Raw genomic sequence first — 22,350 nt, forward strand, 5'->3', positions numbered from 1 at the left:
TGGCGTAAATTTTCGACCATCTCACACTTCTATTTGACGGGGGGACTGAAATTCGGGATTCTCCCGGAAAAATCGGGAGTGTTGGCATGTTTTCAGCTGCTCCCTTGTCACAAGGAGTCCCCACAGTGGACCACTCTGCATATCTGATAAATGAATGATGCCTATACGAACCACAAATGCCCAGTTAATAATAATAATAATAATATTTATTATTATTATTATTATTATTATTATTATTATTCAATATTTCATTTTCCAAACGGCTTGAAAAATGTTTCCATTTACAAACATGATGAAAATTATTTCATAATGTAAATAGAATAAGCAGTACAGTGATTTGTAATTAATGAGCATAATTTCAATAGATTAGCAGTTTAATTGGCCTCTTAATTAACTGAGGAATAGAGCAACATTTTCACCTGCAGATCGCTCTGTACTTGAGGAGGCAATATATAAATAACACAATCATTAAAATCACAGTTAAAAAAATAACTTCTCCGAATTACTTTTATTAATGGTTGCTTTAGGGTTATTACATCAGTATATTAATATGATTTAGTCCCTTTTATAATTGGCTGAATAAATAACCCAACAATATGTTTTACATTTATTGATCAAATAAATGAATTTAGCTTTAATAGCAACTATTTTTTGATTTATTTAATTTTAAATGTCAGATTTTCCTTTTGGTTTTGAATCAAATATGGATTTTTTTGTTTTGTTTTTATTTTTATTGTGATGCAGTTTCCATCAGGAGTAGCTTAGACTCTACCAGCTGCAGTACTGTCCCGCTAACAGCTTTAAAGTAATCAGGTTTAATCATCTGGAGGCAAACGGGACACACACCAGATGTGTTCATTGTACAATGGCTACGACAGAATAAATGAAAAGGACAAAAATGCTTTCTTGACGTGATCATTTGTGTCACAGTATCAGGGACATGACCTGAATAAACACTGACCTCTAGTGTTCCTTATTCATATTACAACATTTTACTTGCTGTACATACAACTGGTTGGTTTTTAATACCTCATTTTGAAGTGAAATGCTGCGTGCACATGGGAGATCATCTGATTATTGGATTGGATTTAATGTAATATCATAATAACGCAGGATCTGTTGAATACTGCAGAATAAAGTGCATTGCTGTTTTAGCGCTGTATAAATAAGGTACACTGTACACACTGTATAAAAGATAAGATAAGATAAACCTTTATTAGTCCCACAACTGTGAAATGTGCTTGGTCACGGCAGAAAGCGGACGGCACAAAGTTAAGAGCAGCATAAAATAACAAAAACAATAGAATAGAATAAAATAAAATAAATACTATGTCAAAACTGCAATGAAGCCAGATACGAGGTGCATACGCTGATGAGTTTAGCCGCGGCTGATGGGAAGTCTGTAGATGAAGTAACAGGTGTGTGCTCCACCCGCAGCACACAGTCTCCTCCTCTCTGGCCCCCCCATTGATCTCCGCCCTGCCCTGTTTCCTCATTCTCGCTGTAGAACCCGCTCTGACACCGACCCAGAAACACCACCGACTCTGGCCAGGCTACAGCATCTTTAACTAACCTGTCAGAAAAAGACAAAAATCCAAAGAAGAAGAAGAAGAAGACAGCTGTTTACGTTTCTGCTCAGCTGGGAAGAGAGAGCGAGAGAGAGAGGGAGAGAGAGAGAGAGAGACCTGCCGCTGCTCACCTGTCGCCGCCATGACCGCGCTGCGATTTTAGTGTTGGACAAAAATCGATAAGCGACAAAAGAGGGAAAAAAACGAAAGAAAAGAAAAAGTCAAAGGGACTAATGGATTCCCTGGATTCAGGACAAAAGTTCCGTCCCAAACGGGTAAGTCCAACACCTGTTATGGTAACTTCTCAGTGACGTCACACCAGGAACAGGTTTTAAAAAACATAAATATGATTGATTTATATCGGAATTATGAACGTACTGATATGCACAATGTGCAGAAGGATTTCTGGATTAGCTTTACAACATAGGCTGAACCTGTTCCCACGTCACACTGCGGGTTTTATTAGTTTAAGTGCGATCTGTTCGAGTAATGTGAGCACTGGTTTCTGTTGAACTCCACTGAAACCTGGCGCGCCTCTGGCATTGAACCTGCATATTTTCACTCTTTGAGGGTGGATTTTGGTTTTATTGATTAGTTGTTTAAATGACAGAACGGCGCCTGGTTCAGTTTTAATAATCAAAGAGCTGGAAACGACATCAGCGTTTGTTCTTTTCTGATTTCTGGTGTTTTATATGATAATGAGCTGATTAACATTTTCTGATCAAACATTTAACTTGAGAAACCGACATGGAGATGGATTGAAGCAATCAATCTCAAATTTCCACCCCAAAAGCAGTTATGTTCCAGTGCCTGATTAATGTGGCAACATTATACAGTTTCACTGTAAATGTGTTTGTATGTTTGTTAATGTGAAACCAGAAGTAGACTAAACACTGCTCAGGCATCGAAAGAATGTAGATGGTTTCACCTCCTCCACACCTGTCAGTAAATAATCTGTGGACACAGTTGAAGGTCCCCTGTGATCAGTGACCTGGGCACAAACAACCCCACTGTTAGGCACCCGGTCCAGGGTGTGCACCGTCAGGGTGTGCAACCTTACAACTCTTATCTCACCACCAGTGTTTCTGCAGGTGTGTGGACGTCAGTGGAGTGATTAGTATTTGGACTAGATTGGTTATTTCTTGCCCTTTGCCAGTTGTAACATTAAAAAAATAAGGCTCACAAAGTATTTTCCCCCATGAAAGTAGTAACTAATTAGTAAAGTAATACTGACCTTAACCTCTTTACCAAATGGCTTCAAAAATCCAGAATAGAGCTGGAGCTCATTCAAGAACCTGGTAGAAAAGCTGCGCAAAACTATACTGATATCAATTCTATCTTCTGAAGACAAACAGTGTTTGTTTGGTCAGTCATTCTGGATCTTCTATGTAAGCGTGTAATATCTAGTTTATTAAAGAGATTAATGTTAATCACACATTGTGGTTAGATGTGCACATTATGTCAGGGTTTGTGGAAGGGTTAGTTCACAGTTGCTAGTTGCATAGTTGCTTCACACAATTTTGCCTTTGAGACAAATGACTTTTTGGATTGTTTGAAGGGAGAGCATTTATGTCACACCCTATAATGAGGCACCAACCAGCTCTTTAAAGCACTGCATTAGAGATCTAATGGTGTGTCCAGGATACAACATGCTGGCATTTCATAACAGTCATAGAGACATTCCTGTGCAGCAACACCCTGCTTGACACAGCTGAACAGGTTTACAGTGCATTGGAAAACACACTGTGTCCTCATTTGCTGCCTTTACAGTCATAAGTACAACTAAAAACTGAAGGCAACACCTTTTCACAAATTTATCATCAACTTTGAACTAAAGTATCAGGTTGGGGCGATGTCCCTGGTGCTTACAGTCTGCTGTGCTCACTGTATATTCTGACTCCACTTTGTTGTAGCACTAGTTAATAGTTCTAGATGTTTTCTCCCATTCACACTGCTGGATCATTTTATTTTCAAAATGTCAGCAGTGACATGAGGGGAGGAAAAAGTTAATGTATGCATATTTGCTTAAGACTGATGGGAAGGAATGGAGGTACATATGCAAGTGCTGCCTCAAGTTTCTCTTTTTTGTAGTTTTGTGTAAAATGTGCATCAAACATGTTTGTTGAACAAAACAGGCAGTTTTGAAAAGTAATCTGAAAAGCTGTGGCTGTACAAACACAAAACCTGTGAAAAAAAAAACACCAAGTTGACAGAAGTCAAATTTACATGAGATGAACTTGGATGAACTTATGTATCTGTCACTAACCTGCAAACAGGAAGCACAGTTGAACCAGGTGCCAAAATACTAAGTCAGTCGCCACAGACTCCCGTATTAAAGAGCACAACTATACAACAGAAATAAACACGTTTACATCTGTTATACAAAATCTGGTTTACCCTGTGGGGCTAGTTTTCTAGTTGTCATAATAGCTGTTTTTATAACTCCTCTTTTTGTTAACTTTAATACTTGAAATTAGGGATCAGATGGAGCACTCCATTTTGCTTGGTGCCTTTTACTGACTATTGTTAATGGACCAGTCAAGGGTGTAAGAGCTGGGATGGGCTCCAGCTGCCCGGAATAAGGATGAGCAAAAGAAGATGGCTGGATTCTCAGTCAGGCTGTGACATGGATATAATAACTTACTCAGGTCACTATGTTTCCCATTAAGTTAGGAGTCCACTCTGTGGTCCAATTTGGACATTTTAATCCTTAAAAACTGCAAACTGCTGGTTCAGGCTTCAAATCTCACAGTGAGTCTTCTACATTTTTATATAGAGTCTGTAGTGAATACAAACATGCTGAACAGCAGCATCTTCAAAAAGCTGGGGGACTGTTGAATTTAGACCGAGCGCTGTGCTGCTGTCACTGGAAAACACCATCCAATACTGCAGTCGAGTAAATAGCCCACAGTCTGCTGTCTACTAACCTGCTATTCCTACCTGATAACGTTGCACGCCAGACTGTGTAAAAAAACACACACAAAAAAACAAAGATAAAAAACAAACTTTGGCCTTGAACAAAACAAAAATGTTGAGGCCACTTTGAGATTTTGTACAGTCCTGAACCAATTGATAAACTTTGTCTTCTCCAACTATCTCTGTATGCAGGACAATGACGTTGAGGAAGCATTTCTGCAGGCTCCAGATCCCAAGGACGTGGAGAAGAAGTCATGCAACAAGAAGGGGGCAGGGATAGGAGTCGCCTTGGTGATTGGTGTTCTGGCTGTGATTGCATTGCTGGTCGGGCTGTTTTGCCGTAAGCTGACTTCATCAAACTACATTCAGCTAACCTGATGCTGGGGGTTGGATTTGAAAATACATATCTGAGCGCCTTGATGTCAGACAGGATATAAGATAAGAGAGAGAAGATAAGATAGAACTTTATTAATCCCTCGGGTGGGTTCCTCTGGGAAATTCAACTTCCAAAAAAAAGCACAGCAACGACCGAAGTTACAGTTACAGAATTGTTATATATATATATATATATATATATATATATATATATACACACACACACACACACACACACACACACACATATATAAATACAGAGACAAATATAAATAAAATATACGAAGGGGATAAATAGAATAAATAGGAATAAAAAATAAAAATACAAGTGAATTGCACATTTCAAGTATTGAGTCTATTGCACCGTTGACTATTTACAAAAGTATTGCACAAGGTATTGCACAGTGAGGTGAAGAGGCACTACAGCTTAGTTGTTCCCCCCTCCTTTGTCCTCCTGTTTCCCCTCCCTCTCCCCTCCAGAGAGGAGTTAAACAGTCTGATGGCGTGTGGGACAAAGGAGTTTTTAAGTCTGTTAGTTCTTGTCTTTGGGAGAAGCAACCTGTCACTGAACAGACTCTTCTGATTGTTTATGGCCGTGTGCAGAGGATGCCCAGCATTGTCCATAATGTCCATCAGTTTCTTTAATGTCCTTTTCTCTGCCACTGTCACCAGAGTGTCCAGCTTCATGCCGACCACAGAGCTAGCCTTCCTGATCAGTTTCTCCAGCCTGCATGAGTCCTTCTTTGCTGTGCTGCTCCCCCAGCACACCACAGCATAGAAAAGTACTCCAGCAACCACCGACTGGTAAAACATCCTCAGGAGCTTCCTGCAGATGTTAAAAGACCTCAGCCTCCTGAGGAAGTACAGTCGGCTTTGGGCTTTTTTATACAGGTGCTCTGTGTTGCATGACCAGTCCAGTTTATTGTCCACCCACAGCCCGAGGTACTTGTACTTGTTGACCACCTCCACCTCCTCCCCCTCTATCTGAACCGGCAGTGGACCTTCTCTGGACCTCCCGAAGTCCACAACCAGTTCCTTGGTCTTTGAGGTGTTGAGTTGCAGGTGGTTTGTGTGACTCCATGCGACAAAGTTCCTCACCAGACTTCTGTACTCCTCTTCCTGATCATCCCAGATACACCCCATGATGGCCGTGTCATCTGCAAACTTCTGAATATGGCATAATTCAGAGTTGTAGCAGAAGTCAGAGGTGCACAGGGTGAAGAGAAGATGGGACAGCACAGTTCCCTGTGGTGCTCCTGTGCTGCTGACCACAGTGTCAGACGTGATGTCCTTCAGCCTGACGTACTGTGGTCTGTCGGTGAGGTAGTCGGAGATCCAAGCCACCAGGCAGGGGTCCACCTCCATCCTGTTCAGTTTTTCCTGAAGCATACAGGGCCGGATGGTATTAAAGGCACTGGAAAAGTCAAGAAACAGTATCCTGACCGTGCCTTTTCCCCCATCCAGGTGTGAGTGGGCTCTGTGTAGGAGGTACAGGATGGCATCCTCCACTCCGACACCCACCTTGTATGCAAACTGTAGTGGGTCCTGGGCATGTTGTACCTGTGGTCGGAGGAAGTTGAGGAAGAGCCGCTCTAGAGTCTTCATAAGATGTGACGTCAGTGCCACCGGTCGGAAGTCATTCAGCTCATTGGGCCGGTTCTTTTTGGGGACCGGGACGATGCAGGATGTCTTCCATAGGGCGGGCACTCTCCCCAGTCGCAGACTGAGGTTGAAGACTCGTTGTAGCGGCTCCCCAAGTTCAGCAGCACACGCCTTAAGCATCCTAGGACACACCTTGTCTGGCAGGTATAAGGTCTAATTGAAACAGAGCAGCTACCTGGACTGGATTATCTCATTAATAGTGTTACATCCTCGCTGCGTATGACTCTGGATACTGTGGCTCCTATGAAAACAAAAGCTTCAAATTCAGAATAATTGACTCCCTGATATAAATCTCAATTACACAGCTTGATGCAGATAATGGAGAGGAAATGGTGTCTCGCTAATTTAGAAGATCTTCATTTATTGGAAAGAAGAGTTTGTCACTATAAAAATACCCTCGGCAAAGCCAGGACGTCTCACTAATGAGTGAAGAAACTACCCCAGCTTTCCTCTCACGACTGTAGCAGTGTTATTTGTCCTGTAAGAGAGAGAGGTCCAGTCCACAAGGGAAACTCACCCATAAAATTGTCATAACAATTATATACAGTTGTGATCAGAATGTTGTGTATAAAGATATTGGAAACATCTCTGTGTGTCTTCAGAGCCCCAGCATGTGAAAATGAAGAGAATTTATATCGGCTCCATGGAAATCAACAACAAGCAATTCCTGCCACAGTATGAGGAGCCTGGCAGTTCTGAGTTCACTAACCTGGCTGCTCAGGTCTGCAAACAGGTGAGACCTGACAGTTCCAAAGCATCATGGGAATTTTCCATATATGCGGTGTTATACATTCATCATGAGACCTTCAGGTTTGCTCTGTGATAGAAATAAATATTTAGAAGACATACAAGAACAATCTGAAATATAGATGCATGTATAGTGGTGTGTGTGTGTGTGTGTGTGTGTGTGTGTGTGTGTGTGTGTGTGTGTGTGTGTGTAATTGGTATCTTGGAGTGCAGCTGTCTTCATTCACCAGCATCCATTACACCCTCAACTTAGAAACACAAATTTCTAACATAGAACCCTCCAACAACTATCAGCACTATCAGTAGGCAGAGGTGATAGCACTCCTACACTTCCAGTGAGACTAATCTTTTCAGGCCTTTTAATAGGACCTACTTCCCCAAAATCCATTACAGCACACTCTGCGTCACTACATGATTGTGTGCTGCGAGTCTGAGTTGTAACCTTGATGTTACTTCTAACCACTTCTGCTCTGTGTCTTCCTCTGTCACGTGTTTCTCTATTTGTTGAGGCCATAAAGGTAATAGGTGCCATAATGTGACCTTTTTCTCTTCAGCTCAAACTGATGTACTCCAAAAACTCATTGCTGGACAGATACTTCAACCATTCGTCCGTTCAGGCCTTCAGGTACTGTGAAAGAGACAGCGTGTACCAGCCAGCCACAACAATATCACCAGTGACGGGAAAAGTGAATATCAATGAAGATCTTTTAAGGGGTCAGAAATAAAGGCAATAAGTGCAGTCCACGCTCTGATAGTTCAGAGAGCAAATGGACCTACACAGTACTAATCTGATTGTTGTATTGAGGCGGCTGATTGGTACATAGCTGTAATGCGCAGTTGCTTCTCTGTTGCACTGAATGAAGCCTGTACAAATCCTCTGTGTGTCCTGTTGTGCAGTGAGGGCGACAGAGGGCCGAACACCATTGTGGCTTATTACGAATCAGAGTTTGATGTCCCCCCACCCCAGCAAGCCTCGCTGGATGAAGCCATCGACTCTATGCAGCCTCCAGCAGGAAGTCAGGAGGGCGGAAAAGGACGATTCCTGCTGAAACCCACAGACGCCCTGAGTGTCAACGACATCGTGACACAAGGTTTGACGGCTCACAGATTAGTTTTCTACAAGGTTGTTCATCCAAAACAATTTTCAAGCTTTTTTTTTTACATCAAATTATTATTAGCTTTGTATTCACTATGGGCACTTAACCACCAGCTGTTCTCCATATGTCTGTTCTTCATCTGCCTGCACTGAAAAGTAAAATCTACGCTCTGATATGACCCTTTAAACCTGGAGCACTGTGCTGTCTTTGACAACTCTTGGAAAAATTAGTTAATTAATTAAAAAAAAAATTTATTAAATTAATTTAAAAAGTATATTTAACTTACATGCAGACATTTTAACGATGAATGGTTCTTCTTCTAATGGTTAATGGATTCTTCAACTCAGCTCTTATCTTTTCTTATGGGGAAACATCTTCTAGAAGCTTCTTTGTCTCATACAAACATGATGCTGGACACTGTTAAAGACTGAGGAGCGAATAGATTCCTAAAGTGGTGAAACTGCATAAACCCTTGGAGGATATATAGTTATATGTAGTAAGAGTCATAGTCCTGGTGTATATGTATAATCATAACTATAACATTTGGTGACAGACAGGAGCTTACTTGTGTCTCACTGCGATTCACAAATGATCAAAAAACTGCAGCACTGCTGCTTGTACAGCAAAACTAAGCAGTAAGCTTTTGTTTCCAATGACGACAGTGAGACATCAAGACGTCCCGCTACGATACGTCTGTTCTCAAATATTGACGCTACATCTGCTCTGAATTCTTCCTCCAAGGTTTTGTTAAAAACATCGAGTAAAGTTTAATCAAAAACGCAAAAATGATTATTGTTGTTTTAATTAGTAACGAGGAACTGATATATGTGGTTTACTAACACATTTATCTTTGTGTTTACAGCTATAGATCCACGCTTGACCAAAACCAAGCTTTCAGGTATAAACCAGTTTCGTGGTGGGAACTTCTTTTTTTTCTGTAATTCTCTATGTAAAGTTTGACTTGTTAAAATGTTCCAAAAAAATTAAAGTTGCTTGTTTCACAACTGGTATACTTCATCCAAAACATGTTCTTCTCGTCATATTTTCAGAGAGGAAAAGCATCGACATCCACATCGAAAACTCCGGGCACGTTGAGTCTCCGGGATTTCCAAACTCTCCGTACCCTTCAAACGCCTACCTGCAGTGGAAGTTTCGGGCAGACCCGCAACACCGAATCCAGCTCGACTTTGATGACTTGATCCTGGAGGACGACTGTCAGCGAGACTTCATCAAAATCTACGACTCGCTCGTCCCCATAGAGAAACGCGCTATGACAGAGTGAGACAAACGATCTCTTCCTAGAATTTAAAGTGTCAGCTATCTCAGAGAAAACAAGACAAAACAGGCTGATATTCTTATTCTGTGTTTTAATAGCTGCTCATTTTTAACACAAAGGGATGTTCAGACTAAAGTAACCGGGTTCCTGAATATTGTTTACCCTGAAACACTGGCTCAGGTTAAAAAATTGGCAGAGACTATGGAACGAATGTAAAGATATGGAGATATATATTTAGTTGTTTCAGAGTGACCATAATTGGACAGGATACGGAATGAGGAAATCAGAGGGACATGTCAGGCATACGCAGAGGAGGGAGAGGGCATGCCTCGTACAACACCAGTTTGTGTTGGGGAAAAGGCATTAAAACGTTTTTGTGCCGACACATGCGTTATGCACCCGGCCCCAGGAGCACTAAAGGTTTCTTTCTGTCTCTCCCTTGTCCGCTCAGACAGTGTGGATACCCTCACCAGCCGCTGTCCTTCATCTCCTCTGGAAACGTCATGCTGCTGATGCTGGTCACTAATGAGGAGAAAAACTTCCCCGGCTTCAGAGCAAACTACTCTCCGATTCCTCAGACTACACTAAGTAAATCAAACGTCTTCTGAACAGCTGTCAGCTCTTTGTGAAATATTTCCACAGGGCATGAAAGACTTGAAATGTGTGACTTAAATGTGTGTTGGGAAAAAATGCAACAGCAGCAGAAATCTTAAGACTGCCTAATGTTTCCAGCCCAGAGATTACAGTAATAATTTTTCAATCAGTACATAATAATAATAGTAATTGTGTTAAAGGCGGCACGGTGGTTAGCACTGTTGCCTCACAGCAAGAAGGTCCTGAGTTCAATTCCACCATCAGGCTGGGGTCTTTCTGTGTGGAGTTTGCATGTTCTCCCCGTGTTTGCGTGGGTTCTCTCCGGGTACTCCGGCTTCCTCCCACCGTCCAAAGACATGCAGCTTGTGGGGATAGGTTAATTGGATAATCCAAATTGTCACTAGGTGTGAATGTGCGAATGGTTGTCTGTCCCTATGTGTTGGCCCTGCGACAGACTGGCGACCTGTCCAGGGTGTACCCCGCCTCTCGCCCTATGACAGCTGGGATAGGCTCCAGCGCCCCCCGCGACCCTGAAAAGGATAAGCGGAAATGAATGGATGGATGGATGGATGTGTTAAAGGTCAGATCTAAAGGATGCTATCTCGGCATAAACTTTATTAATTCTGCAGCTAAAGTCTTTGTAGATGATCTAACATGTCAGTATGAACTGTGCGCCCCTCAGACTGTGGCGGCACGCTGACTGGAGAGAAAGGCTCCATCTCTTCACCGTTCTTCCCGTCCAACTACCCTCCTCGCACCACATGTGTGTGGAACATCGAGGTGAGCCTTCATTTTACTGAGGCTTCTGCACAGCATCCTATTTGTTCCCACGACCGCACTCCAGCAGACTCATGGTAACAGACACCTGAACAACCAGCAAAGACCAGCAAACTGCCAAAACACCTGTTTTTATAGAGGCGCTCACTCTGGATGATGCTCAATTACTCGAGTACTCACTCTCTTAATAGGAGTGTACTTATTTTTCTATGCACTCTTGCATTTTGGCTTGATTATTGTTTAATTAATAATTTGCAGGACATTTAGTGATTGTATGCAACTTTAAATTCTGCCTCCAGGTGCAAATGCTTCACTGCCAACCTGAACACAAACTGAATTTCATTCCCTCCACTGAAATGACACTTTTCAGTTAGCTGACCTAGAACCAAACGAACTTTTCTCTTACACTGACCAACTGAGTCTTTAGCAAAACAATATAATTATTATTTATAAAGATAAACCCCATAGATGATGATGATGACGACAATGACATTTTTCCATCATTGCTTAAATTTATTAAAAGCACAAATCAGAAAATCTATTTATTGGACTTATTTTTATTAGTTGATCATGTTTTAAATATTTTACACTCCTGTTTCATTTGTTTTTTACTTTGTTTTTCAGGTTGCAAACAACAAATTTCTGAAGGTTCTGTTCAATAAGTTCTCGCTGGGAAATAAAACTGAAGGTTGCGGCCATGACTATGTTGAGATCAATGGTGAAAGGTCAGTAACGAGCAGTGTTATGCCTTTTAAAGAAAGATTATTCTTAGTATACAGTGCTGTTAAAAGGTCTTACATTACCACCAATGTCCTTATATTTAGCTTGAAGAATGGGAAATAGCTGAAGTGAAATACATGGAAATACAGTATATAGCTAGGTTCACACTGCAGGTCTTCGTGCTCTATTCCGATTCTTTGATCAAATCTGATTTTTTGTCTGCTTCTTCATACTACAAATAAAATGTGACAGCAAACGCACTCTAGTGTGAACCCTCAGAGAGCTCCGCATGCTCAAAAGAAGACGTCACACACAACGCGCTCTGTTTGGACCCAGACCAAAACAGCATTGTGTGACTGATGGCCCTTAATATAAAGACTTGTTTCGGATTTTACGTTTCCCAATTTTGCTTTAAGTTATAAAGTTATTTTGTTATTTACATTTGGCCTAATAATGATCATTATTGCTGTTTTAGAGGAGCGGTGCTTCACAGGATAGTTGCAGATTTCTGTCAGAATCTGCAGATTATATACAAAGAAAATGTTCGCATTTCTCCAACGTTGTCTTCGCAACAATTTCACTGGATGGCCAGGAAGTGTTCGCGATGTCTTCTCAGGTGCTGATAATTGGTGTCTGTCTTGTGTCGGTGACGTAAAAGACGGATTTAATGCGACACCACCTCCACAGGACAAGACTCAGCAGTCCATCTGCATCTAAAGGTCAAAGGTCACTCTTTTGAGGATGCCAATGTCCACATTTTGGACAGAGAGGACAGATGGTTTGAAAGAGGAGTGAAAGAAGCATCTATGTCCACTGTGAGCGACCATCTTTGAACAGAGGCGGGGTTTACGACACCAACTCTCTGCCATCTATAATCCAGTTTTGAGATCCCTCCCCAGACGCCTTAACGCCCACTCACATCCTGGGCCATCTGACCTCAGGAAATCACATGATAAGGTGGGGCCAGGTTTCACAATGAACTCACCTGAAACTCTGGCTGATTGGGACCCACACTCGCTTTCACACCTTGGCTCAGGCGATTAGAGGATCATCAGGGGGTCCTTTTGTCCCTCTGTGGGGGGTCACTCCCACTAGGTTTATATCTGGGACTCTCCACCATTTGACCTTAGAACTGAAGAAGCTTCTCGGATGAGAGGTGAAACGCCTTCAAGCAACTTAAAGAAGTCCAGACGCTTTTCTTTCCAAACTCCTTAGACAGATATGTATCGGATTCAGCACCACATACGAAAGTGACCCAGGTCGAATTTGAAAATCAGATTTGTGCCGTTCACGATGTCACACCATGATCGGGTATGGTCAAAAAAGTCGGATTTGACACGCTTTCGCCTGCAGTGTGAACGTAGCCTATGAGGCAAAAACCTGGAATGGCTACTTTTTATTCTTGGGCAAGTGTTTTTATCATTTCTTGAAGTCGTCTTCAGGAATAGTTCTCCAGGCTTCCTGAAGATCATTTCAGAGGTCTTTGGATACTTGCTGATTATTCTGATTTCTGTCCAAATGTTTACTGACTGTTGCAGTAATGTTGCTGCATGAGTTTGTTGCCTTGATGTTTGAATGGTTGATGAGTTAGTCATGATTAGTCACTTATGATTAATGAGTGGCTTAATAAACCAAAACATTTTGTCCCAATGGTCGGGTACAAGGACCGGACTGAGAATGACAGAAAAAGTAGATAAGTGTACTACTGTAAATGCTGTGTAGACAATCATACTGTCCAATACAATAATTACAGTTTTATAACTGTTTACAACTGTTTAACCATATGTATAACCTGTACATAGCTTGTACACTCACTACAGCTACAGCCGGTACATACTTAAAGTTATAGTATCTTCATAACATACCTTCATATGTGTAACATACCTATAATAGATCTATATCCTGTATTATATCTATATTATTGCAAAAGCCCTTTCTGGATGGATGCAAACTGCAATTTGTTGCCTCATACTTGTGACATGTGCAATGACAATAAAGTAGAATTCTGTGTGTGTGTGTGTGTGTGTGTGTGTAAAATATGTAACCTAGTTACATTGTTTTGTGTTTTTTTGTTATAGGCTGTGTGGCAGCGACTTGAAGAGCCCAGTGTTCACCATCAACAGCAACAAGATGACCATTACATTTAAGTCGGACTCCTCCTACGTTGATCAGGGCTTCACTGCTGAGTACGAGGCCTTCACCCCGAACAATCGTAAGGATACATGCTTAATTTAAGGACTGTAGCGTTCTCTGAAGCCGGCGAACAAATGAGGTAATATTATGTTTGTCCTATCAGCTTGTCCAGGAAGGTTCACGTGCAGCAACAACCTGTGCATCAATAACACTCTGCGGTGTGACGGCTGGGGCGACTGTGGAGATGACAGCGATGAGATCAACTGCAGTGAGTCCAAACCGTCAAACTTCTTTCTGTCTGAAAAGAATGAAATTAAAGGAGCACATCGAAAATGGTCTTTCACCTTTTCTGTCCCTAACAATGTTGGGTTCTCTTTGTGTGCCTCATTAGAGTGTGACGCGTCTCAGATACAGTGTAAAAATGGTCACTGTAAACCAAAATTTTGGCTGTGTGATGGGGTGGACGACTGTGGAGACAACACGGACGAAGAAAACTGTGGTGAGTGCAGCGAAACAATAAACTGGAGCTATTTCAGCAGTTGATGTTTATTTTAAACATCGCTTAAAGTTTATTGCACTAAAAACTCAGGCAGTGTTGTCAGTGACAGAGGATATCCCAAATATGCTCTTGTTAGATAAGTAGGTCTGACTGCATTTGCACTAGCCCCACCTGCCTGCCAATCAAATCCTTTATATTTGGGAGGGGCAGCCAATCAGAAGAAACCTGAGGAGATTAAAAAAAGGAGAATAAACTGAGGGTCTGCATTAAAAAAATGTATAAAGACATTCAAGTTGAGGGAAATAATAAAAGCCAAAAAGATGTCTTTTTTCAATAAGTACTGATACAAAGAATTAGTTGAAACTTCACCAAAGCAACAGGCAAATTTTATCACTTTTCTCCATACATTTTAAAGTAATATGTGCATAAACAGTACTGTAATAAAAACTGGACTATAAATGCAAGGTGGCAGATAATGCAAGAGGTTGTTCTGCCGGTATAGCCAGTTTTGTTGAGGAATGTAGGAAGCCCAGCAGGCAAATCAGACCAGAGGGTTGTGCAATCACATTTCCATAAGAATCTGTTGACATGCAGAGGCAGTGTATGTGGAAGAAAGGTGGAAGACTAGCCTGTGTTTGTCTTTGTTGAAACTGACTCCTTTAAAAGAGCTCTGGAATTAAAATAGCAACAGGTCAAATTAAACACTCGAGTGGAGGGTAGTAAATAAGTGATTTTTCTCTTGTTTTACAGAAACATGCAAAGGGCAGTTTTCCTGCAAAAATGGCCGCTGTATTGCAGAGAATTTGAAGTGCAATGGAAAAGATGACTGCGGTGATGCGTCTGATGAGTCCAAATGTGAAAAATGTAAGAAGTAAAGTTCAAATAAGAACTTCTGAAAATGTATGGTTTTCATGAAAATCTTTAATCAAACAGCATTTTGAGGTAAAGGATACCTGTGGGTCAGAGTTGCTCACTGATACTGCACGTGTCTCTCGTCTTTCAGCTTTGGTGCTGCAGACATGCTCAGAGTTCACCTTCCAATGCAAAAACAAACTCTGCATCAGTAAAATGAACCCAGAGTGTGATGGAGTGCAGGACTGTACCGACGACTCTGATGAGGATAACTGTGGTAAGTTAACCACACACTTGCCTACAGATGGTTGTGGTATGGAGTTTAGTGGCGGTAACGCCTGCACATATGTGTGCTTTCAGAGTGCGGGATAAGGCCGTACCGCAGCTCTCGCATCGTGGGAGGACAAGCATCTCGGGAGGGCGAGTGGCCCTGGCAGGTCAGCCTCCACTTCAAGGGAATGGGACATGTGTGTGGAGCCTCTGTGCTGAGCAACCGCTGGCTGCTGACCGCCGCCCACTGCGTTCAGGACAAGTAGGAGCTCCTCTATCTGAAATGACGGGGCTGAGTGTTTACTGATATGAAGTGTGATTAAAAAGTTCCAGAAACAGACCTCAGAAAAACCAAAAACCTTATTTAAATTTTGCCCATCTCTCTCTCCTGTTCTCACCACTTACACTGAGTGCTCTCTATTTTTAATGTGGACGTCAGACTTGTGCAGACATCAGCTTTTGTTTCAGACCAAAATTCTCTGTTAAGCATCACCGTTGATGAGAATTCAATCTCCAACTATAACAGAGACATTTTGTCCTTAGAGGCTGAATTCAGACTTTCAAAGTGTGAATATGTCATTACAAGTGAGCAGCAAGACCAGCGGCCTGTGGAGCACTCATCATCCGTGGCACTTTGTACTGTGAATCCCTGTTTAGATTGTGAACACTGTGTCAGAGATGAACTTTAGGTAGAAACGACTGGGACTGTGGTTGTGCCGTCATCTGTCAGCTTAGAGTGCACTGAAAACACGAGAGCCTTACTGATACTGAATCAATCTTTGCTCACCACCAGTGCTGTTCACCACATTTGAGTCACTGTGACTTTTTCACCGCTGTTGAAATAAAGGACACTCCTTCAACTAGATTGCATACACTTTGTAGAGGCATGGGTATAAGTGGGGGACATGTGTAGAGTGATGGAAAACTATGAGATGCACTCAACTGTTTCTTTGCAGTTCAGAACCCAATAACTTCATATATATCACAGAAGCATGATTACAGACCGGCTGTTTCAGTATCACTAACTACAAAATAATGTCTTTTCCTGTATATTATACATCCTGCTCATTTGATCTCTAACTACTCCTCCCAAAACCAGACACAAGTCACATCCTTTCTAATGGTGCTCTAGCTTTGAATTTTGTGTACCACAAATTTTACAGTTTTTTGTTTTTTTTAATGTACTTGTATGTGCTTTTTAATGTAAAATCAGACAAATGACATAAATGAACTGAAAGAATTCCTTGGCTGTTTTTTCATGTAGATTCTCTCAGGCTAACCAATGGGAGGCTCTTCTGGGTCTTCACGAGCAGAGTCAGACCAGCAAGTGGACCATGAAGCGGGGCGTGAAGCGGATCATCGTTCACCCGGGCTACGACCTTGAGACCTACGATAACGATATCACTCTCATGGAACTGGACAACAGCGTCACGCTCAACCAGAACATCTGGCCCATCTGCCTGCCCTCCCCCGCGCATGACTTCCCAGTAGGAGAAGAGGCTTGGATCACTGGCTGGGGAGCTACCAGGGAGGGAGGTGAGATGATGAGAATGACGAGAACACAGCTTGTCTGAAACGTCCGAATATCCCACACTGGAAGTGTTGTGGAAGTTTTTAAATGTGTCTGCAATGAAACGTTCCCACAAACAAACTTAACTGATCCCACAGATGTGTCTGCCCAGCCAGCCAGTGGATTCAACACTAAGCATTGTTCTGAAAGACCTAATAGTAAAGATAACAATGTTCCTCAACATAAAATTCACCCTACCACAGCACTTCACTCTCAGACTGCTGGTTCAAATGTGCGATATTTACATGTAAAATGAGATGCACAGCCTTCATTTTTCAGGCCCTCTTCCACGGACCTTTCAGTTTGCAGACACACTCTCTGCTTTTAAGATTAGGCTTAAAACGTTCCCTTTAGACAAAACTTAAAGTTAGAGAGAGAGCCTAAACTCTCCCTCACTGCAATAGGACTGCTGGGAGCTTCTCAAGTTGCCCTGTGTTTATACACCACTTTACATTTTACAGGTATAAGAGTATTTTTGTACCCTAAAAACTGTTAGCCGAAAATTTAACATGGCACGGTGCACAGTGTGTCCGTTAAAATGTTTTTGGGTAACTGGATAAGATGAATAAAAGAGGTGACTGATCTAAAAAACAAAAAAATAAACAACAAACTTTAAGCATCTGAAAGTCAGATCATGACAAAGAACCAGAGCGCTGTTAGAAGTAATTTTGCTGTCTATCAGGTTCCGGGGCGGCTGTACTGCAGAAGGCAGCAGTCCGGATCATCAACAGCACAGTGTGCAAGAGTCTCCTGACAGACCCGGTGACCGACAACATGCTGTGTGCTGGAGTCCTCAAAGGAGGCGTGGACGCCTGCCAGGTACAAACTCGAATGCTTGTAATAGACAGATGTTTTATTTAAAACAAATAAACTACATTTCTGTGTTTGTCACACTTTAATGTTTCAGATCAAACGAATTTGAATATTAGACAAGATAACACACAAAATGCAGTCTGTAAATAAAGGTGTTAATTATTAAGGGGAAAATCCAAACCTGCATGGCCCTGTGTGAAACAGTGAACCTAGTAACTGGTTGGGCCACCCATGGCAGCAGCAGCTGTAATCAAGCATTTGCAATTAATGGCAATCAAAGTAATTTACAGCGCTGTGGAGGAAACCTGGCTCTCTTATCTTTGCAGAATTGGGGTAATTCAGCTACACTGGAGGGTTTTCAAGTAGGAAATGCCTTTCTAAGGTCACGCCACAGCATGTCAGTCAGATTCATGTCAGGACTTTGACTACTCCACTCCACAGTCTTCACTTTGTTTGTCTTAAGACATTCAGAGGTGGACTTGCTGGTTTATCTTGGATCATTGTCCTGCAAAACCCAAAAGTACTGGTATAATGTTCCTTTTCTGAAATGCTGTTACTTTAACGCCAGATGTTATGGGACACAAAAAGTTCAGTTTATGTCTCATCAGTCCACAGAGTGTTTTTCCAAAAGTCCCAAAAAAGGGGATCATGTCGGTTATCGGGGATCGGTTAATATGTCCTTTTTTAATGCTTATTGGGACTCACAGAAAACCTTCAAGCTGAAAATAATCTCTCTCCTCTCTGATTCTCAGGGTGACTCTGGTGGACCCCTGTCTTTCACCAGCACCAAGGGGCGGGTCTTCCTGGCTGGTGTGACGAGCTGGGGCGAAGGCTGCGCTCGCAAGAACAAACCTGGCATCTATACCCAAGTTACCAAATATCGCAACTGGATAAAAGAAAATAGTGGAGTGTAGGAACAGGAACGTGCATAGGTTCTCTGGATTACGGGTGTTTCTCTTGGATTCACTGTGGAATGCGCAGCACCAAAACGGCTCTGCATGTATTTTCTCTGCAGCACATGCACAAAACTTTGCAACATCCAACATAAACTGTCTTGTTGAGAATTGCGAGTTCCTATCAGGACTTTACCCTTACATCAGAACATATCCATTCTCATCCACTGCCTGTTTTTATATGAACTGCCTTGTTGTTTCCAGAGTGTAAAAGCTGCACTTTCACCATGTTATTTTTGTAAGGATATTAATCACCCATCAGGTCTGCTCTTCTGTGCCCTGCTAATTTGCACTGCTTTTGGTAAATTGTGGTGGAAGTTTGTGATGCATCCTGGTCCCACATATGTTCTTTGTGAAGGTGAGCTGGCTTGTAAAAAATGGTGCTTGAAATATTCTCGGGGCTTAATAGGATATTCATAATGGAATATTGTGAATATTCATTGCTTACTTACATTCAAATTGCAAATATCTTCAAGGCTCAGGATTTCTATTTTAATTATAACAGAATTACAAATTTAACTGATTTAGTTGAACAGGATAAAGGCTTGAAGGTAAGGCCAAATCAGAAATATGATCTCATAATAAAAGGTTTACTTTGGGGGCTCAGGGTTTTTTGTCATTAGCTAACCCAGTTCTTCAAATTCATCTAGAAGTCTAATTTATTTATTAGGGAGAAAAAGTTCTCTGTTAATGTTAATTAACTTTTAAATTAACATTTGAAGTAAATATAATGAGAGGTGGCACTGGAATAGAATAGAATAGAATAGAATAGAATAGCACTTTACTGTACTGTACATGTATAACAAAATTGTAGGTGCTCAATGCCAACTGTGCAGTTTAGAGCATATACGTCCGAATGCTTCGACATCTTGAACATAAAGAGGTTCTTCTACAGGTGGAGTTTATATTGCAGCTACACAACATTTAATTGAGGAATAAATTTAAAAATGTTCCAAATAAGCAGTAAAATGCTGTAAGTTTGGAATTCAGATGAAAACTTGAAAGATAAAACACAGCAAAAATAAATGCATTCAAAATTTTGAATGAGGGGATAAAAACTTTCATCTAAAAACTTTGATCTAAACAAAATGCTACATCCAGAGTCAGCTTTCTGGGAACTCTGATGTATTTGTGTATCAGAGGTGAGCTTTAACAGAAAAGGAGCTGACAGAACAAAACCTCCAAAATTCTCATTTTAAATGTTGTTTTTCTCTAGATTAGAGCAGTTAGTAATGTGAGATAGTAGAAGTTACCTTTAAAAACCTTTGTACTTGTCATTTTTGGGGGCATTTTATAAGTTTGTGTTGTTTTTTAAGGTTGTTAAAAATTAAAGCCTTTGTTGTCTTTCTTTAAGCAGCACTTCCCTAAAGAAGCTGATTTTGCCACAGTCTTATCTTTTGTATTTACACTCTTTGCTGTGACGTGTCTTTTGCTGGCTGTATTTATATATGCAGCGTATATATACATCTCAGTATAACAATAATAGTAATAACAATAACAATGATGATAGTAAAGAATATCACTTAGCAGCATTACTCCACAATGTAAATGCTCAGATGTGCCCACTCCAGATCGGGGATGAGTTCCTGCCCCAAGTGCAGGAGTTCAAGTATGTCAGGGTTTGTTCGCAAGTGATGGGAGAAGGGAGCCGGAGATCAACAGACGGATTGGTGCTGCAGCCACAGTGATGCAGACGCTGCACCGGTCCGTCGTGGTGAAAAGAGAGCTGAGCGTAAAAGCGAAGCTCTCAATTTACCGGTCGATCTACGTTCCTCACCTATGGTCACGAGCTGTGGGTAGTGACCGAAAGGACGAGATCGCGGATACAAACGGTGGAAATGAGCTTCCTCCGAAGGGTGGCTGGCCTCTCCCTTAGAGATAGGGAGAGAAGTTCCTCCACATCAAAAGGAGCCAGCTGAGGTGGTTCAGGCATCTGACAAGGACACCTCCTGGCCGCCTCCTGGAGGTGTTCGAGCATGTCCCACCGAGAGGAGGCCCCAGGGCAGACCCACGACATGCTGGAGAGATTATATCTCTCGGCTGGCCTGGGAACGCCTTGGTATTTCCCTGGATAAGCTAGAGGAAGTGGCTGGGGAGAGGGAGGTCTGGGCTTCTCTGATTGGGCTGCTGCCCCCGCGACCCGGCCCCGGATAAGCGGAAGAAGATGGATGGATGGATGTTTTATAAAGAACAGAGAAAAAATGTGGTTGGTCTTGTTTTGTCAGCCTAAAAATTTGTTTTTCTTTTGAAGAATAATGTTTTTTCTTTCTTTTTCAATTTTAAGCTGTAATAAACTCACATGGGGATTGTTCATGTCAGTGTTTACTTTTAGGAAACAGCTGCCAATAATCATGCAATAAAAACTTTAATGAACATATATATTTATACTATGTGGCTCTTTTGTTTTTCTTTATAGTTAAATATAATATGAATTTAAAGCTACACCACACCCACTGTTGTTAAGCAAATTAATACGCTCACCTTATTTCCATGCACAGTTCCAAACCATATCAACTTAAATGTTTACTGGAATTTAATGGACATATAAGCCAAATTCAGCTGGTAGTTATAAGCTGCTGACATCTACTAAAGTATCCAAGAGTACAAGGTGAGAAGTCGTCCACTAAATGGAAAACTGGAGAAAACTCCCTGACAAATATAAACCAGCTGAAGGCTCAGGATTAAAGATTTTAAGCATGCTGAGGCGATTGCGGTTGGGGTTTTGTGCTATATGAATAAAATTGAAGTGAATAGAATAGACTGGGAGATTTCTTAAAATCTTTTCTGAACGGATTCAATAATAATGAATTGCATTTATATAACACTTTTCCACTATTCATTCACACACTGGCGGAGGCAAACCACAGTTGTAGCCACAGCTGCCCTGGGGCGGACTGACAGAAGCGAGGCTGTCATATCGCGCCATCGGCCCCTCTGGCCAAATGTCCATAAATGTTTATCTTGTTTGGCCCGCGACCTAAAATGTGCCATTGAGTTTGACACCCCTGCTTAAGCAGTGGTACTTGAAGAAGTATGGAGCATTTTAAGAAAGCGATGAACTCTGTAGAAGAGGGCAATGTACCATCGCATGTATCCAAGTATTCAACTGCTTTGCAGGCCAGAAAAAACTTTTGAGGCGACTGTGAATACAAAGACACAGCACTGAGTGACTCATGCCCTCTCCTTTTCCATGGATGACTCAAAGCCAGCGAGACCTTGCCGCCTTGGGTCATGTTGTTTCCTGCGACTCCTTGTTTCCCAAAGGTTGGTACGATGCATGAAGCAGCAAAAGTTACAACAAAGGGAAAATCAAAAATATATGTAGTGCACAAAATTGACTTGGGTAACAATGTGCATGACTTCCAGGTTTTTGTGAAGGTTGATGCTCCGACAGTGTGGGTTACACGGAGCTTAAAAACTGTCCAAACAAATACATTTTGTATGAAAAACTAGAAGGTGGATCGCACAAATTTCTTGAATAGTATGTACCCCACAGCAAGCCATATTATGTCTGATAATCCGAGTAAT

The 22,350-nt window shown here is 41.6% G+C and overlaps 1 protein-coding gene across 1 annotated transcript; it reads left to right on the top strand.

The window, feature by feature from the left end:
• The first annotated feature begins 1,493 nt into the window (after nucleotides 1-1,493).
• LOC101467249 (suppressor of tumorigenicity 14 protein) lies at nucleotides 1,494-21,201 on the top strand. Its single transcript, XM_014407472.3, has 19 exons — nucleotides 1,494-1,843; nucleotides 4,677-4,824; nucleotides 7,124-7,254; nucleotides 7,823-7,893; nucleotides 8,166-8,359; nucleotides 9,228-9,263; nucleotides 9,415-9,643; nucleotides 10,093-10,229; nucleotides 10,918-11,015; nucleotides 11,637-11,737; nucleotides 13,811-13,944; nucleotides 14,029-14,133; nucleotides 14,257-14,364; nucleotides 15,115-15,228; nucleotides 15,368-15,493; nucleotides 15,577-15,748; nucleotides 16,751-17,022; nucleotides 17,739-17,875; nucleotides 18,622-21,201. The coding sequence occupies exons 1-19, from the start codon at nucleotides 1,802-1,804 to the stop codon at nucleotides 18,781-18,783; spliced, it is 2,517 nt and encodes an 838-aa protein (XP_014262958.2). The 5' UTR covers nucleotides 1,494-1,801; the 3' UTR covers nucleotides 18,784-21,201.
• The last annotated feature ends 1,149 nt before the right edge of the window (nucleotides 21,202-22,350 follow it).

The sequence above is a fragment of the Maylandia zebra genome, linkage group LG20 (genome assembly GCF_041146795.1).
Source record: "Maylandia zebra isolate NMK-2024a linkage group LG20, Mzebra_GT3a, whole genome shotgun sequence".
In the NCBI taxonomy this organism is placed as follows: domain Eukaryota; kingdom Metazoa; phylum Chordata; class Actinopteri; order Cichliformes; family Cichlidae; genus Maylandia; species Maylandia zebra.

Bases quoted from the DNA above. Each gene is read 5' to 3' on its own strand.
- LOC101467249 (XM_014407472.3), top strand. From the start codon at position 1,802: ATGGATTCCCTGGATTCAGGACAAAAGTTCCGTCCCAAACGG. The intron at 8,360-9,227 runs GTTTGACGGCTC...TTGTGTTTACAG, and splicing joins CAACGACATCGTGACACAAG to CTATAGATCCACGCTTGACC. The intron at 13,945-14,028 runs GTAAGGATACAT...TTGTCCTATCAG, and splicing joins GGCCTTCACCCCGAACAATC to CTTGTCCAGGAAGGTTCACG.